The sequence below is a fragment of the Syngnathoides biaculeatus genome, chromosome 15, assembly GCF_019802595.1.
Source record: "Syngnathoides biaculeatus isolate LvHL_M chromosome 15, ASM1980259v1, whole genome shotgun sequence".
NCBI lineage: Eukaryota > Metazoa > Chordata > Actinopteri > Syngnathiformes > Syngnathidae > Syngnathoides > Syngnathoides biaculeatus.
In genome coordinates, this window is record NC_084654.1 from 20,404,418 (window position 1) to 20,423,209 (window position 18,792).

The 18,792-nt window shown below is 44.6% G+C and overlaps 2 protein-coding genes across 5 annotated transcripts in view; one reads left to right on the forward strand and one right to left on the reverse strand.

Annotated features, from left to right (window-relative positions):
• Nucleotides 1-5,605, forward strand: part of col10a1a (collagen, type X, alpha 1a) — a 33,875-nt gene extending 28,270 nt beyond the window's left edge. For 3 of the 4 annotated variants that reach the window (XM_061844675.1, XM_061844676.1, XM_061844678.1), the window contains 2 exons: nucleotides 925-1,070; nucleotides 3,330-5,605. In XM_061844675.1, the coding sequence (XP_061700659.1) occupies nucleotides 941-1,070; nucleotides 3,330-5,164 (1,965 nt within the window). In that variant the 5' untranslated portion in view covers nucleotides 925-940 and the 3' untranslated portion in view covers nucleotides 5,165-5,605. Of the gene's footprint in view, nucleotides 1-551; nucleotides 703-924; nucleotides 1,071-3,329 lie in introns of those variants that run through there. The other variant, XM_061844679.1, reaches the window with a different exon arrangement.
• Nucleotides 5,606-13,601: 7,996 nt separating this feature from the next.
• Nucleotides 13,602-17,179, reverse strand: marcksb (myristoylated alanine-rich protein kinase C substrate b). Its single transcript, XM_061844876.1, has 2 exons — nucleotides 16,696-17,179; nucleotides 13,602-15,088 (listed from the first exon to the last, which is right to left on the reverse strand). The coding sequence occupies exons 1-2, from the start codon at nucleotides 16,792-16,794 to the stop codon at nucleotides 14,510-14,512; spliced, it is 678 nt and encodes a 225-aa protein (XP_061700860.1). The 5' UTR covers nucleotides 16,795-17,179; the 3' UTR covers nucleotides 13,602-14,509.
• Nucleotides 17,180-18,792: the final 1,613 nt, after the last annotated feature.

An 18,792-nucleotide genomic window follows, 5' to 3' on the forward strand; every position in this document is an offset into this window, starting at 1 on the left:
AAGAAATGAAGTAAAAAATGAAAATTTAAATAAGATCAAATAATTGTAACAAAACAAATAAAATGGACATAGATTACAGCTGCTCGATAAAATAAAACAACTTAAATAAAATGAAACAATGAAATAAACTCATAAGTCAGGTTTAACAAAGTGAACAAAATGAAAGTGTACAAACGGCCCCCAAAAAAAGAAAAATGATCCTGCCTTTTGTTATGAGGTTTTTATGAAAACAATAACTGTAACAACAATAAAACACTTGTAACTTTTATTTTGTGGCCGCAGTGTCTCTCTCTGCCGTCTTTGTGCATTGTTGTCTTGCTCAAAAGAAGACTCCCCCACCCCACACGAGAAAAAAAAAAAAAAAAAAGTGATAATCATCATGTGTCTGGCTTTTTCAAGACGTGGAGGCACCCTGATGTGACATGCCCGTTTTGGGCAGATCTGCCTGCTAATTACAGCTCCGCATTTTTTTTTTTTTTTTTATTTTGAGGAGGGAGGTACTTGCATGGTGGGGGATTTTTTTTTTATTTTTTTTTTTTTGTATTGATGCTTACGGTCCGAAAAGGTATAAATACTCGCAACCTTGACAGGGAAAGCAGCATATCCTCAGTTGTGCTCCAAGGCAAAGGATATACAGAAGCACCGGCAGCTCACTGGTGCTGAGGAGATTGGTTTTTAATTCTTCCCACAAATTCGGTGTCGGTAGGTGTCTTTGTTTGTTTGTTTGTTTTCTTTTGTTTTCGTGGATGCCATTAGAATCCCGGGGGGCTATTTGTTCTGTTCAGTATTCGGAGGTGGGGGATTGCTTATCTGTGCGCATCATGCGGCGTGGATTTACTTGTTAAAGTTTTTGCAGCTGCGATACAACTTTTTGTGCATGCGTGTTTTGTTTTTTTTTGTTAAAGCGAATCGTTTCTTTTGCAGGTTCGAACCGAGAAAGATGGACATCCGCGTCGCCAGCATCGTCCTCCTCATGGCCGCTCTGGTCGCGGGCCACGGCAAGAGCTACGTGGTCAAGAAGGTGGTGAAGGCCGCTCCCCAGTACGAGCCGTACCACGTCAAGAGCCAGGGTAAGAAAAATCATCTGAAAATGCCCAATCGCAGACAAAACAAAAATTGCAAAACTTTGAGCCTATCCTGTCATGAAACATTTTTTAAGTTTTGATCGCTCAAAATCTTCACAATGATAGATAAACATACCCTATGATACTTATTTAAACCCCAGGAGGCATATTAAGGAAGGCATATTCAGGAAACTGTTGATGCGTGTAATTTTTTCTCAATTTGTAACTGCTCATCATTTTAGAGATTGAGAAAGATGATCTATAATACTATAATATATAATACTTAAAACCTTGGAGGCATATTAAGGAAAGTCTTTATGCACGCAATTACCATTTTTGGGGTATTACTAAGCCTCTAATTTATATGTGTGTGTAAAAAAATATATATAAAAATATATATTTATAAAAATATAAAATATATATGTATAAAAATTTAAAATTTATAAAAACCATTCGTGGTATATTCAGGAAAATCATTACGCAGGCAATTTCCATTATTGTGGAACTACTAATCCTCTAATTGATAATATACTGATATAAAAGTTTTTTTTATTTTTAACACCCAGGGAGGCAAGCCGTATTCAATAAATCAGAGTAAGGAAAACCTTTGACGCGGGTCATTTTTATGATTTTTGTAATGGCTAATCTTTGCAGAGATATTTGCAGATGGGGGTTATGATGGATTTTGAACCACGAGAAGGCATATTCACCATTTCCGGGCAGGGGGGGTTGCAAATTCGCAACAGGTTTAATATCAGCGGAAAAGTTTTAAGTCCAGAGTATCATTTTCTGATAGTGTCCGATTTTTTTCTTTGCAAAATTTTATTCGGTCCAGAGAGGGATTTTCATGAATTTTTTTTTTTTCTCTGCTCTGCGTTTTGTGCGCATAATTCTGGTCATATTTTATTTTAAAGTACCGCAGGCAAAATGTCACTTTTCCTCGCCTCGCAGACAGCAAACAAACTGCTATTTTGGCACCGAAAATTAGAGCCCAGTCAGCCAGCAGCAGCAGTGTGGTTTGTTTGTTTGGGTGTGCCACAGACAGGGGGGGCACATCTGCCAGCCTTTATTCCGAGCACTGTGCGTCTTAATGAGACCACATTAAAAAGGGCAGAAATGTAGGAAAGTAAAAATAAAACAGGGGGCTCCCTTCGCCACTCCCATTCAGGCTACTCTTTCAAAGTGAATGACAACATTTTGAGCAATGGTTACCATGACAACAGCAATTGGATTTAAAAAAATAAAAAAAAGTATATGGTATCCTTTATACCAGTGGGTCGGGACCTTGAACTGGGCCATGAACAAAGTTACATGCACTGTATTCATTTTTTCGATACAGTACAGAGGCCTACATTTGACCGGCAGATTTCATGGCAATGGAATGGAGTATGATATGAAATATAATAAACTGTATGTGCTTTCAAAGGTTATGTTTAAACCCCCAAAACTATTTATTGGTTTTCACGTCTGTAAATATGGGCAACAACTTTGCAACAAAGGGAAATACGTGCGCCAGGGTGACAACAGTGGAGAACCACTGACTTATGATGTTACATACTTGCGATATTTCATTTTATTATACATTTTAAGATTCAAAAAATAATAATAATTGACTACAACAAGCAATCAAATTCAAACTGTACATTTGTCATCTATGTATTTATATTTGCTCTGTTTTTACTTTGTTATCCTCTGCTGTCTTCAGCCAGTTTAGGATAATAAGAAAAATTTGTTCTTAATTTCCTTACATAGATTTTTGTAATAGGGTTGAATGGAAAAAAATAAAAATGTACCTTGAAATTTTGCATCAAATAGTTGGTCGAATTTTTTGAAGTGGAAAAGTGAAAATGATAAAAATAACTTCTTTCCACCATCACCATGTACTTTTTCTTTTTTTTTGTTAGCTATTTAATTTTTTTAGCTTCCGCTACTTCTGAAAATATGATCCCTTGTTACAATGTTTATTTTCAATGTGTATGTAATATTTCAAAATACATACATATTTTTAATAACAGTTTATAAGTGAGAAATGAATGCAACTATCCATCCATCCAAGAGTCTTAAAGTCCTTCAGATCTGTTTCCTGATCACATAAAGTGACCTGTTGTATTCTTTTGTAGTCCGGCAGCCATGTTTGTAGTCTATTCATATATTTTGGGTACTACTACGACTACCAAATTAGATTGTCGTTTTTTTTTTTTTTTTATTCCCGCCCCCTCTTTTCGCTTCAGTGACGATGCTGGTTTTGTTTGTGACTTTTTACAGTGGTGGCAGGTGAGCCTGGTATTCCAGGTGAGCCTGGCCCCATGGGCCCTCCCGGCCCCGCTGGCCCTCCAGGTAAGAGCGGCGTCGGCCATCCAGGACCCCACGGACCTCCCGGCCCTCCTGGATCTCCCGGTCGTTCCATCACTGGCAAATCCGGAACCCCCGGCGGACCCGGCAAACCCGGTATCCCCGGAGCACCTGGTGAGAAAGGACACACCGGTGCCACCGGAGCCCAAGGACCCAGGGGTGCTCCCGGTTCTCCCGGAAGCCCCGGACCCGCTGGCCTCTCTTCTACTGGCAAGCCCGGACCCTCTGGTCTTCCTGGAGCAATGGGACCAAGAGGAGAGCCTGGTCTGAAAGGACATCCCGGTGTTCCTGGCCTTCCAGGTCCCAAGGGTGATAGAGGTGTAGGAATTCAAGGACCCCAGGGTGCCACAGGCCCAATGGGAGCAACCGGAGCAACCGGAGCTCCAGGTCAGCCTGGAATTGGCAAGCCAGGAAAGTCAGGTATGCCCGGTGAGCCAGGAAAGTCAGGTAGCCCAGGTAGAGATGGTGCCCCTGGTCCCATGGGACCACAGGGACCTAAGGGACACACCGGTGCCCCCGGAGTAGGTATCGCTGGCAAACCCGGTGATAACGGTGCCCCAGGCCTGCCTGGCCCAGCTGGACAAAAAGGCAACCAAGGACCTTCTGGAGCCCCCGGAGCCCCAGGAGTCCCAGGATTCGGAAAGCCCGGTGCTAACGGAGAGAAGGGAGAGAGAGGTTTCACTGGCAGCCCAGGAGCCACTGGTCCCAAGGGTGAGCAAGGTCCTACCGGATATACCGGTGCCACTGGTGCCACTGGAGCTACTGGTCCCATGGGCCCCGCTGGCGTGAGAGGTTTCCCAGGTGAGCCTGGTGCTGCTGGCCCCAAGGGTGACACCGGTGCCACCGGAGCTCCAGGAGCCAAGGGCAACAAGGGTGAGATGGGACCACAAGGTTTCCAAGGCAAACAGGGTTACACCGGCCCAGCTGGTCCTGCAGGAGCCAGAGGAGCCACTGGAGCCACTGGTGAGAAGGGTCCCGTTGGTGCCCCCGGTACCCCAGGTGCCCCAGGTATTCCTGGTCCCGCTGGACCTAAAGGTCTCCCTGGCCGCGCCGGTGAGCCCGGTGCCGCCGGCTCTGACGGCGCCACCGGCGCCCGTGGACCTTCTGGACCTCAGGGTCCCGCCGGCGCCCCCGGCCACAAGGGACACCCAGGTCTGCCCGGAGCTCCCGGCCCCGCTGGCATCGCCGCTAAAGGCGTCCCCGGACCTCAGGGTGCCCCCGGTCTTCCCGGCGAGAGCGGCTCCGACGGCGAGCCCGGTCCCGTCGGCCCTCCCGGCCCCCCAGGACCTCCCGGTGAGGTGATCTTCGAGAAAGGTATGGGAATGGGAATGACCGAGGTGATGGTCAAGGCCCCCATGTCCGCCTTCACGGCAGCTCTGACCACTCCCTACCCGGCCTCCGGCAGCCCCATCAAGTTCGACCACATCGTGTACAACGCCGAGAACCACTACGACCCCGACTCCGGCATCTTCACGTGCCAGATCCCAGGAGTTTACTACTTCTCCTACAGCATCCACGTGAACGGCGCCCACGCCCTGGTGGCCCTCTACAAGAACGACCAGCCCGTCATGTTCTCTTACGACGAGTACAACAAGGGCTTCCTCGACCAGATGTCCGGCAGCGCCGTGCTCCTGCTGAACGAGCAGGACACCGTGTACGTGCAGATCCCCGACGAGGAGGCCAACGGAGTCTTCGCCGCCGAGAACGTGCACTGCTCCTTCTCGGGCTTCCTGATCGCCTCGACGTGATAGGTCGGTCCCCCGAGACGCGAAACCCAAAAAGCCCCCAACCAACATATAATGTGCTCCCTATTGCTCCAACCCAAGAGTCAACCGCAAACCGTTGGCTCCTGTCTTTGAGGAATAGAAGCACGTCGACTTGAAAACTACAACAACAACAACTAGGTGCTTAGAAGAAGGAAAGAAAAAAAAAAAAAAAAACAAAATCTTAATTTATGTAAACGGGAGATAAGGGATGGGGGGGAAAGCGATTCACAACATGACCCGCAAGTTGCTTTTCGGAACGGAGACAGCACGGGAACCCGAGGTGTTATATCTGTGTCGTGTCCTGGGTTTAATTTTTTTCTTTGTTTATTTTATTTTCCTTTTCTTTTCCACTCTTTCATAAAGACTCTGACTGGTGATTCTGACTTTATAGTTTGTCTCTTTTTTTTTTTTTTTTTTTTTTTTTTGTACAACCTTGTCTCTCTCTTTTTTTTTTTTTTCTTGTCCCAGTGCCGAGTAATCTTATTAAAAAAAAAAAAAAAAAGTACAGCAATACTTTTTTTGTGCAACACATTGTAACTGTTGTTCTTGTATATGACTTGAATATTGTGAAATGGCAAAATGGTCAAATTGACCATGACAAATAAAAAAAAAAAATAACTCGAATACGGTCAGACGATCGGCGCTCTCGGAGCAGCAAACGCCATTTTATATCCCTGAAAAATGCATTATGTCATGTAAAGCATTATTGACTCAAATAAAAAGATGTCTTAACAATAACTTTCTGTCTTGGGAGCACTTTTTAAATGGTTAAATTTAAGTCGGGGAAAAATATAACTTATAACAGTGAAATCAGATTTCTTATCATCCTCAATAATGGTCGATTTTTGTTAATGTAAAAAGAAAAATCTCACCTAAAACTAAAAATAAATGTAAGAATTAATTGAACATTTTCTTGGATTCATATTTAAATTTTGACTTATTTCAAAATCGCATAGTATGAAAGTCCCAATTTGGCTCAAAGCGCTTCGATTGTAACCAATTTAATGGCGTTTAAATTATGATTTACAAAATAGTAGATTTGGGTGCAAATATATATTTTAAAACAACATGTAGTCAACTATACACTTAAATGTAAATTAGTACTTCAAAAATGGCATATAAAAAAATAAGTTAAAAATAGTTGGATTTATTTACTGACGCTTATCAAAAAAAAAGTTTAAAGATTTTATAAAATATTATTACTATATTGGTAATAAATACATTTTATATAAAATGTAAAGATTATAAATGAATGAATGATTGAAATACAAATGATGATTACTTTAAAAATAGCATAGCAAGCATCAGTCTGAAGGATATGAATTTATTCACTACATTATTCTTATAAATTGGTCAATTAGTGATCCTTACAAGGCTCACATATATTTATACTATTATTATTTCTATTTAGCTGGGATGCCAAACATATATGTGCGTTCATCTGAGATGACGCGCTGTGGCGACCCCGAAAGGGACAAGCCGAAAGAAACTTACTAGGCTCCAGCGCTCCCGTGACCCTTGTGAGGACAAGCGGCTCAGAAAATGCATGGAAGGATGGAAATTATTATCATTATTTATATTTGGCTAGGATAAGCTCCATCATTCCCGTGACCCTTGTGAGGACAAGCAGCTCAGAAAATGCATGGAAGTATGGAAATTATTATCATTATTTATATTTAGCTGGGGTAGGCTCCAGCGCTCCCGTGACCCTTCTGAGGACAAGCGGCTCAGAAAATGCATGGAAGGATGGATATTATTATCAATATTTATATTTAGCTGGGATAAGCTCCAGCGCTCCTGTGACCCTTGTGAGGACAAGCAGCTCAGAAAATGCATGGAAGGATGGATATTATTATTATTATTTATATTTGGCTAGGATAAGCTCCAGCATTCCAGTGACCCTTGTGAGGACAAGCGGCTCAGAAAATGCATGGAAGGATGGAAATTATTATCATTATTTATATTTAGCCGGGGTAGGCTCCAGCGCTCCCGTGACCCTTCTGAGGACAAGCGGCTCAGAAAATGTATGGAAGGATGGATATTATTATCAATATTTATATTTATCTGGGATAAGCTCCAGCGCTCCTGTGACCCTTGTGAGGACAAGCAGCTCAGAAAATGCATGGAAGGATGGATATTATTATTATTATTTATATTTGGCTAGGATAAGCTCCAGCATTCTCGTGACCCTTGTGAGGATAAGCAGCTCAGAAAATGGATGGATATTATTCTCATTATTTATATTTAGCTGGGATAAGCTCCAGCGCTCCCGTGACCCTTGTGAGGACAAGCGGCTCAGAAAATGCATGGAAGGATGGATATTATTATCATTATTCATATTGGGCTAGGATAAGCTCCGGCATTCCCGTGACCCTTGTGAGGATAAGCAGCTCAGAAAATGGATGGATATTATTATCATTTATATTTAGCTGATATAGGCTCCAGCGCTCCCGTGAACCTTGTGAGGATAAGTGGCTCAGAAAATGAATGTTAATATCATTATTTATATTGAGCTGGGATACGGTCCAGCTGCACTCGTTTCCGTTGAGAGTTGGACTCCGCCAAGGCTGCCCTTTCTCCCCGATTTAGTTCATAACTTTTATGGACAGAATTTCTAGACGCAGCCGAGGCGAAGAGGGTGTCCGGTTTGGTGGCTTCAGCATCGCATCTCTACTCTTTGCAGATGATGTGGTTCTGTTGGCTTCATCAAGCCGTGATCTCCATTCGCAGCTGAGTGTGGAGAGGCAGGTCTGAGAATCAGCACCTCCAAATCCGAGACTATGGTCCTCAGTCGGGAAAGGGTGCCGTGCCCTCTCCAGGTTCGGGCACGAGATCCTCCCCCAAATGGAGGAAGTTCAAGTACCTTGGGGTCTTGTTCACAAGTGAGGGAAGAATGAGACGGATCGGTGTTGATGCGGACTTTCTATCGGTTCGTTGTGGTAGGGAGGGAGCTAAGTCGAAAGGGGAAGCTCTCAATTTACCAGTTCCTTACCCTCACCTTTGGGCATGAGCTGTGGGTCGTGACCGAAAGAACAAGATCCCGGATACAAGTTTCCTCCGCAGGGTGTCCGGGGTCTCCCTTAGAGGTAAGGTGAGAAGCTCGGTCATCCGGGAGGGGCTCAGTGTCGAGCCGCTGCTCCTCCACATTGAGAGGAACCAGATGAGGTGGCTGGGGCATCTGATCCGGATTCCTCCCTGGTGAGGTGTTCCGGGCACGTCCCACCGGAAAGAGACCCCGGGGACGACCCAGGACACGCTGGAGAGACTATGTCTCTCGGCTAGCCTGGGAACGCCTCGGTATCCCTCCGGAAGAGCTGGAAGAAGTGGCTGGGGAAAGGGAAGTCTGGGTATCCCTGCTGAAGGTACTTCGCCTGCGACCCTACCTGGAAAAGCGGTAGAAAATGAATGGATGGATGGATGGATGGATAAATACCCTTTAAATCAGGGTGTCAAACTCATTTTTGAACAAAAAAAAATAATAGTAATCATGGAAGTCGATACACATGATTTGCCTCCGCGGGCCGCATAAACTCACACGGCGGGCCAGATCTGGCCCCAGGGCCTTCACACCTGTGCTTCGTATCCATAAATAATCACGTACTGTATGTATTCACAGCCTTTGCCCGATGGTGAAAATTAACCGCATTTTGTTTATACGGATCAGCTTTAGATGTTTCTACAGCTTAATTGGAGGTTTCGGGAAACCGCTCCGAATGTCCCGGAGCGGTTCGCAGAGTCTAGACGAGGACCCAACGGGGCGGAACGCGGCAGATATAAACTGCGAGGGACAGACAGACAAGACGGGAACAGACAGGATTTTGCTTTTCGGGTTGATCCCGCAAGCCGCACGCCTAAATTATTGACTACTGTAAGTGACTGGAATGTACCATCCCGCCGTCTTTTGGTAGTTTATGATCTCTCGACACTTCGCTTGGAACGGGACAAAGCAACCGCTCGAAAAAAGTGTTGGCAAGAAGGCCGCTTCCTGGGTTATAGAGGATGGGACAAAACCATAGGATCTTAGCGCTTGGATTCTGGATGCAGGGGAAGCAACAATTTCAGAGTGCTATATTTGGGTTTGTTTGTCCCTCTGTTTGCTAGTTTGTAGTCTACTTCCGGCTTCACGTAAGAACACGGGACTTTGCTCATCTGTCCACGCCGGGAAAAACACTTCAATGGGGAATGTAGACGTAACCTGTTACTAGTCATACGTGAGCTGTCCCTGTAGCGCACACAGTTTGGAGCGACATGCTGCCATCCAAGCAAAGTGTTTTCAGGGACGTCCCTGCTTACTTCAGCCAAACCGAATGTTCCAACAGCGTGGTTTCGTATGCAGGGAGTCCTCGGGTTAAGACGGTCTTGACCGAAGATGTTTTGACTTTACAACGCCCGTCCGCCGTCCGCCATTTTGTTTGGCTAATGCTCGTCCTTGTTTGTGCGCCGGGGCTACCTTGGGATTTTTGTCGCCCTCCTATTTAGACATTATCGCCCCAAAAAAGGATAGCTGTGTCTTTTAGCACTGCTTCTCCAGCCAAAACAAAGTCCATTTCCATGGAAACGGTCAAGATCATAAAAAGATTGGAGACCACCAACGCTTCAGCCGGTCAACCGTGGTGACAATTATTAAAGACAAAGCCTGTATTTTAGAGCATGCGTGGGTTTCCTCCGGGCACTCCGGTTTCCTCCCACATCCCCAAAAAACATTAACATTAATTGGACACTCTAAATTGCCCATAGGTGTGATTGTGAGTGCGGCTGCTTGTCTCCATGTGCCCCGCGATTGGCTGGCGACCAATCCAGGGTGTACCCCGCATCCTACCCGGTGACAGCTGCGATAGGCTCCAGCACTTCCCGCGACCCTCGTGAGGATAAGTGGCAAAAAAAATGGATGGTTGAATTAAATTAAATTAAGGTGGCACGGTGGATAAGCTGCTGAAGCATTGGCCTTACAGTTCTGACGTCCTGGGTTCAATCCCGGACCCGCCTGTGCAGAGTTTGCATGTTCTCCCCGTGCCTGCGTGGGTTTTCTCGGGGCCCTACGGTTTCCTCCCACATTCCAAAAACAATGAATTGGACGCTCTAAAAATTGACCATAGGTATGATTGTGACTGCGGCTGTTTGTCTCTACGTGCCTTGCGATTGGCCGGCGACCAGTTCAGGGTGTACCCCGCCTCCTGGTCGTTGGGATAGGCTCCAGCACTTCCCGCGACCCTCGTGAGGATAAGTGGCAAAAAAAACGGATGGATAGAAATACATTTGCTTTTCTTTGCTTACATGTCGACTCGATGATGAAACAGAAAGGACAAGACTAGTTTTGTTAGCATGTCTATGGCATTTAGCACAACGTGTAACCATTCTGGATGGATGGATATAAAGAGAATGTCTCCAATCTTAATAAGATCAAATAAATATATAGTACACTGGCGAGTAGTATTTAGTACGGTTTGCGTCTTCACATCCGGATGCGTGGGGCAGACCAGGTCCTGAGATGCGGGCCAGCACCAGGTTGGCGACGTGCGCAAGCAAAAGCGCCACACGCGGAAGCGCCGACGTTTTGCGCATGGCGGCCTCCGCAACGGCGGCGGTGAAGACCGGTCCCGAGGAAATGGATTGTGTGCGGGCTAACACGGGTGTGGCGCTGCGGGTGGGTATAAACACGGCGGATGCGTTTCCTGCAATTTTCAAAAACACACAATTCGCCGGGGTTGTTTATTTGTATTTATTCATTTTCACGCAAACGCGATCCTGACATGACAGCGGCGGGTGCGTCCGTGACCTCAGACGTTGTAAAGAAAACAAAAACAACGACAAAAAAATTGTGGCGACTATTGAGGAATGCGCCCGCGTAATTGTGTTCGTCTCACCGCGGCGGGAAAAACGTCAAACGTGTATAATCTCATACTTGAAGCCATAAACATACAAACCATCAGGCCCCCTTGAGGTCGAGCAAACATTTGCGGCGCGTTGCAGCTTTTCGACCCGCGGCGTACATTTTACACGACCAAAATCTCGCCATCACACCGCCAGACGAAATTGTCGCAAAAGTTTTATACGGCAACAGCAATTTTTTAAAAACTGACCACAGTACATAATAATGTAGGACATAAACAGCTTTAAAAATTATTTCGTGCATTGTTATTTCATACTTAAATGCCCATTGATGCTGGTCGCACCTAATAGATAGATAGATAGATAGATAGATAGATAGATAGTAGATAGATAGATAGATAGATAGATAGATAGATAGATAGATAGATAGATAGATAGATAGATAGATAGATAGATAGATAGATAGATAGATAGATAGATAGATAGATAGATAGATAGATAGATAGATAGAGATAAGAAATAGCACAATAAGCTACAGTAATAGGAGAAAATGGACACTATATGAATGTGTAAATTATTTTTTTTTAAATTTAATAATGTAATGGCATATGGACTGGCGGCACGGTGGCTCAGCTGTAGAGCGTTGGCCTCACAGTTCGAATCCCGGACCCACCTGTATGGAGTTTGCATGTTCTCCCCTGTGCCTGCGTGGGTTTTCTCCGGGCACTCCGGTTTCCACCCACATCCCAAAAACACGCGACATTAATTGGACGCTCTAAATTGCCCGTAGGTGTGACTGTTTGTCTCTATGTGCCCTGCGGTTGGCTGACGACCACTTCAGGGTGTACACCGCCTCCTTCCCGATGACAGCTGGGATTCTCTCCAGCACTCCTGTGACCCTCGTGAGGATAAGCGGCACAGAAAATGGATGGCTTGACCGGAGGCTCAGAAATCATCCAGGTGAGTAAAAATCAGACGCAAACTCGTGCAAGGCAACGTGAGACGGTTTGATTCGATACATGACATAATTTTCATAGTTTCATATTCAGTATTGGGACAATTTCCAGTGGCTATATTTTTCAAAAATGATTTTTCACTATTTGCCCTAACCACTAGGGGTCGTGAGTTCGTATCCCACTGGGGGCCTCCAGTCCCCCGAGAGGAGTCGCGTCAGGAGGGGCATCCGGCGTAAAATCTCTGCCAAACAAATATGAACGTTCATCCGAGACAGATCATATTTGACATTTTAATGTGCCACAAAGAGGATCCAAAAAGTTCCTCGAATCCACCTTTAGTTTTGTCGTTTCGATTGGACACTCTAAATTGCCCCGAGGTGTGCGGCTGTCGTCTGTCTCTATGTGCCCTGCGATTAGCTGGCGACCAGTTCAGGGTGTACCCCGCCTGCTGCCCGTTGATAGGCTCCAGCACTCCCTGCGATCCTTGTGAGGATAAGCGGCAAAGAAAATGGATGGATAGATGGATGGACGGAAGACCAGAAAAGATCGATGGATTTCAGCAATTAAACGTGATGGATGGCGCCCAACCAAAACACACACACCCCTTTGTAGCGATGGCTTCATTTCAGGTAGGAATTATTCTTATCAATCTCAATTTACCAAAAAGTATTTATAATGACATGTTCGAGAATAATCTGTATTTAAAAAAAAAAAAATGTCCGTCGCTGAGGTTTACGGAGGTTAAGTGTGGCCGCAATCGCTTCCGTGTACGTTCCGTGGAGACGACTCCATCCTTTTTTTTTCCAAATCATAGTTAATGAATGCGAGTTTGTGTAAAACCAGGGGTCATTTATTGAAATATTGGCATTTGTATTAAATACTAGCTGAAAAGATCGATGGATTCCGGCAAAGGTTAACACGTGGGCGAACACGCTTCCGCGTTCACGAGCTGTCAACCGTCTTTTTTTTTTCCAAATCATAGTTAATGAATGCGAGTTTGTGTAAAACCAGGGGTCATTTATTGAAATATTGGCATTTGTATTGAATACTAGCTGAAAAGATCGATGGATTCTCGCAAAGGTTAACATGTGGGCCGTCAAAACCGTCACTATGTGGGATTTATTCCCGATTGAGAACAGATTCAGCAACAAAGTATTCAAATGCGTCCAGACTTTTCTACGCTTTCAAACTTTTCCGTGTAAATCTCGACGACTTACTCACCAGATCCATGCGTAGATCCAGTTGTCGAAGAGGAGCGGAAGCGAATTAACGGTCCGATTTCTTATCGGTGAAAACATCGACTTTGGCATTAAATACGGGTCCTCTACGCTGAATTTATCTAATTTTTCCACGTACCGTCGTTTATTTTCACCTTCTAAACGTCTGACGCTATCGATCGAAACTCTGGGCGTCGTGCTACGAGACATATTTCCGTGTCTTCTCCAACCGACTTAGCATTGAGCAATGCTTAGCTTGACCGGCAATACGGTGAGGTAAACCAAAGTCACGTGATATTTATGACGTAGGTGCACGAGCTCTATAGAAGATGAGAAGTTTTTTTTTTTTTTTTGCTAATGTTCACCTGCAACGCTGAGATGAATACAAAAAAAAAAGGAAGAGACATGAAACAAATGATGAGTGCCAATTTCACACTTTCCTTTATTCTTCAGTGCTCACAGAAAAGTCAACACCTAAATACCATGTTGTAGCCAATGTTTACATTCAATCTTTATGTACAAAAGAAATGAAGAAGAAAAAAAAGACATCCTATAGCTATATTGTTCTAGTCTAGAGATGAAGTGTTATATAATCATCACAGCTTGATCAGTTTTTTTTTTGTTGGTTGTTTTTGCTTAAAACATCTCCCAGTTTTATTTAGTCTTACAAATGGTGGAAAAAAAAAAAAAAGAAAAGAAACAGTCATTTACAATGGGTTAAAAATGTCATTAAGGTACATTTCAGTCATAAAACCAGCAATATCAAAGTCTATACAACGTGCATGACTACATTTGGAAAACGGCAGAGGAGCAAGTGATGAGCACCCATATTATTTTTTTTGGAATGGTTACTAAATTGAAAATCCCCAGTTGGAGGGGCGGGGGTGGGGGGGGACGTCCGCGGTCCGACGCGGGAGTTGTAAACGACGTCGTTTTGAAGACTTTTTTTTTTTTTTTTGTCTTTTAACATTTTGTTTGTTTGACCGTACAGCACGCGCACAGCTTTAGCTGCTACATCCAATTAGCCCAGCACCAAATATTTGAATTAAATATGTCAGCAAGGTGGAGGGGGAAAAAAAGGAGGGGAGGGGGCGGAGGGGGGAAAAAAAAAAAAAAGTCACACTCACAGTCGCATATTCAGCCATGAATGAAAGCGCCACCCGGAAACTGCATTGCAATCATTATGGATGAGATGCAAAAAAAAAAAAAACGCAAAAGGGACAAAAAGAAAGCAAAAGAAAATCCCTGGTTTCAGACTAGTCCTCGCATTCTTTCAGACGGGCTCCGTGGGCCTCCTTCATTTTTGAGCGTGTTCTTCAGTAGGATTACTCGGCGGGGGCGGGGGTGGCGGGGGCCTCGGGACCGGCGGCCTCGGCGGCCTCGGGCTCGGCCGGCGAGGAACCCTCGGACGGTTTCTCCTCCTTGGCGGCGGGCTCGTCGGCTTTGGGCTCCTCGGGTGCGGGCACTTCCTTGGTCTCCTCCTCCTCCTCCTTCTCCTTCTGGGCTTGCGCCTCCTCTCCTTCGGCCTTCTCCGCCGCCGCAGCTTCCCCCTCGGCCGGCGCCTTCTCCCCTTCTTCCTTCTCCACTTCCGCCTTCTCCTCCTCTTCGGACTCCTTCTTGGTTTTCTTGAAGGAGAAGCCGCTCAGCTTGAAGGAGGGCTTCTTGAAGGAGAAGCGCTTCTTCTTTTGCTTGGCGTCCTCGGCGCCGTCCTCGGGCTTGGCGGCGGCCTCGCCGTTGGTGGCCGCCGCCGCCGCCTCGGGCTGCTTCTCGGCGCCCTCCGCCTTGTCGCCGTCCTCCTTGGGCGCCTCCTCGGCGGGGGTGCCGCCGTTGGCCTGGACGTCGGCCTTGTCGGCTTGCTCGGCCGCCGGGGAGGCGTCGCCGTTGGGTTTGGCGTGGCCGTTCTCCTGAGAGGCAAAAATATCGAGACTTTAAATTGCTGACTTAAGTAATTGGCGCCAACCCCGCCCCACCCCCAAAAAGATGCAGAAATGCAAATATGTATCCATATAATGACAATCTGTTTTGTTTCGTTTTTTAACAATTGCACAGCATGTCAGCAGTCATTTGACTATCAACGTCACACCAAATTAAAACTGGGTCATTTTTGACGGTACTTATCATACGAGTAAGTTTGACGCACGTTCAATCATGTCAATAATTGGACACCAATATTTACATCAACCCCCGTCTTTGTATCAATTGAGCTATCCCAAACCGATTATCTGCATCTTATCCAAAGGCGTTTCCAACTATTTGCTTTGATTTCAGAAAAATAATGATAATTTTTTTGCCAATTTTCTGACACTTCATGGAGCACAGCAGTCTCTAAATCATAATTTTATGTTTTGGGCTATTTTCTGCTGTGTCCATTTGAAACATCCTGTTTCAAAATAAAGGGATGGAAATTTGATTTTAAAAAAGTTCATCTGTTTTCAGATCCATTGAAAAATTGTTAAATTATTAAAATAATAGTCAGAGAACTAATGCCAAAGCCAGAAGGGGCCAATTATCAAAAACAATATTATTCAAAGAATGTGTTAATTTGTGCAATTTGGAAAGTCTTTCATTGGTTAAAATTGATATTCCAAAAGAAGGGGGTGTTGAAGGGGGAAAAAAAGGTCATGACCTTTCATTCAAATTCAACACGGCTTTCACCCGAATAATTGGCAATTACAGATATGGTCATAAAAAAAAAAAAAAAAAAAAAAAAAATCGCCGTATCACACACCTGCCATTGAATTCGAACGCCACAGCTCTCAACCAATAGGAAAAAAGCAAGTAAAGCTGCAGCACATCTGTTGCTAGGAGAGTGACGACAGATCCCGGCCTTTTACTTGCAATACCACGTCGCGCCTCTGGGGGGCGCCGTTAAACCTTGAACGCGGCGGAGCCCCGTCGAAATAACGTTTTAGCTTTCCCCCCTTTAATTTCGTTCAAATATTTTTTTTATTAAAAAAAAAAGATGGTGAAATTCACCATGCGGTGGGTTGTGAGAGGATAAATCATAAGGTTTTTCTTGAGAGATAAAATGGGACAAAACGTGGCTCGCTTTCTTGAATCTGGCAACAAAGGCGTGGCGTGGATAAAAAAAAAAAATGGCCATGCCGTCGAGCAAGACCCCATGTAGAGAATTTTTAAAAGACAATGAAACGCGTGGAAAAAGCTCTTGGTTTAATAAAATGATATACGAGCCGCTCGTAGGGTGTGATGAATTTATTTTTAAAAAATCAATTTAGTTGTATTCCGTTTCATTCATTTAACAAAAACATGCATTTGACCGATTAATTTATGGCCGGTGTGTCTCGTATTTTATATTTGAATCACGACGGGCGTTCAAATGTCCGTGGAAAATGTGTGCGGGAGGCTGAGGGGGGGAATAAGACAACGTGGTGGGCACTTTCTCCTGGAAGCCGGCTCGCCCGACATGGAAGCACGCCATTGACGCAACACATTGCCCCGCGCCGCAACACTTTCACCAAATTCCAAGTGGGAGGAAAAAAAAAAATGTTACCTGGCCGTTGGTCTTGGCCGCCGGGGATGCCGCAGCCTCGCCGGGCTTCTCCACGGCGGCTTCCTCCTTTCCGGCGTTTTTGGAGATTTGTGCGCCCATGCCTCGTTCAACAAAGGGTGGGGGGAAAAAAAGCCGAGCGATGAAATGAATGAACAAAGACGGCTGATGGGGGGTTTCTCTTTCTTTTTTGTTTTGGTTTTTTTTTTTTTTGGGGGGGGGAGAAACAATCAAAGCCGGCCCCACTTCCTTCGCCGAGCGAGATTATAAAGGCTACCCGAATGGCCGCGTGGAGGCTTTTTTTTTTAGCCCGTAAAACGTGTTTGAAATACGCGAGAACAATCGCAAAACGAAATCTCTCCCTCTTCTCTCTCTCTCTCTTTCTCTCTCTCTCTCTCTCCTTTTTTTTTTTTTTGTAGGTCGAGTGGAGTTTGGGAAGTGGAGAAATTGGCTGATGCGCTGGAGTACAACGCCCAAGTCGGCAGATGAATGGGCGTCCGCGTGGTGACGTCACACCCGGCCAATCACAGAGCGGGGAGGCGAGTGAGCGCGAGAGGTAGGGCGGGGTGGGGGGCGGGTGGAGGCGGCCATCTTGGAGCGGGCCCGGGAGGACAATAGGAGGGACAACAACATGGCTAACATACGCGCACAAACTTACTTTCCAGGCGACTTTAATGCCGGTCTGGACTCTCGTGGCTCGTTAAACGGCGTATTCATCACGTGAGGAGAAAAGGCCATGTTTCGCCCACACAACACAGCAGGCCAAGGAAACACACAAGCTAGGTAGCTTGATAGTCTTGATAGCCTCGATTCAAATTCACTTGTTTTCACATTAAGTACCAAAAAGAGATAGCTCGACAGGCCTATGTGATAAAACTACTACTCTTGCCTTTAACATGGCAGTTGTAGCTAAATAATTTCATATTGGCAAAGTTAAACATGAGATATTCCAAAATCAAAGTACACTTTCTGTTCTTTAATAAAAGTGATTTCTGAATATGATTTCAAACACTAAATAGCTCTTCCCAAATGTTACTTTGAAACATCCTGTTTCTAAATAAAGGGATGGAAATTTGTAATTAAAAAAAGTTAATCTGTTCTCAGACTCATTGAAAAATAAATTGACAGATTGTTAAATTATTAAAATAATCATTAGTTGGAGCATTAATGACAACACGAGTGCAATGGCACCGCCACGCTTGCCACGCAACGCTTGGCAACACCCTCTTGTTCTAAAGTCCAGTTGATGTAAATGTTTATATTAATGTTTCTTGGGGATGAGTTCTCATTGTAAAGTAATGCCTCGGTTCTCGAACGTCCCTGTTTTTGAACAAATATTTCGAGAATTTTCTGCTTCTGTTTTTGAACGAAAATCGGTACTCAAAGGCCCCCGACAAAACGCGGAAATAAATATATTTCTCAAATTATTTTATTATATAAAGTATTTAAACTATACATGCATTTCTACTATGCAGTTTATTATCAGGAAAAGCTAAAAAATGCTATAAAAAGCTCAATTTTTGGGGGGCTTGGAACACATTATTTCTTTTTCTATTCATTGCAATGGGAAACATCGATTCAGTTTTCGAACAAATCACTTCTCGAACTGTTTTCTGGAAGGGATGATAGTCGAGAACCGAGGCATGACTGTAATTGTTAAAACACTATGTTTTATTTCATATTTGGAATAGTACTAAATGTATCCAAGTTCTCTCAATAGTGTACATGCACAACTAAGTTGAGGCAATGTATTTTTGTTTTACACAAGATGTCTTTGAGCAACAAATGATGACAGCACAGCTTTGTTCGTGTTCACATGTATCATATATATGTTTGAATAAATGATATACTGTACATGTTACCAGCTATTAAGGGAAAAAAAAATCAAGTTCAGTTCAAACCATCACATCACCAACCCGTTGTCACGCTAGCTATCGCAGTATACACAGGACTAAGTGGTTGTCCGTGGTTGGTCATCTGAAGTTCTTCATATAGTGGATCTACACAAAGTCCTGCTGCTGTACCTTTTAGCCATCCGGAGAAAGTGAGCTAGATGTCTCAACAGGAGCTAATTTCGCTGACTAAGCTAAGTCCTCACAT

Coding starts and splice junctions, on each gene's coding strand:
- marcksb (XM_061844876.1), bottom strand. CDS start 16,794: ATGGGCGCACAAATCTCCAAAAACGCCGGAAAGGAGGAAGCCGCCGTG. Junction 15,089..16,695: donor CGGCCAAGACCAACGGCCAG/GTAACATTTTTT, acceptor TTTGCCTCTCAG/GAGAACGGCCACGCCAAACC.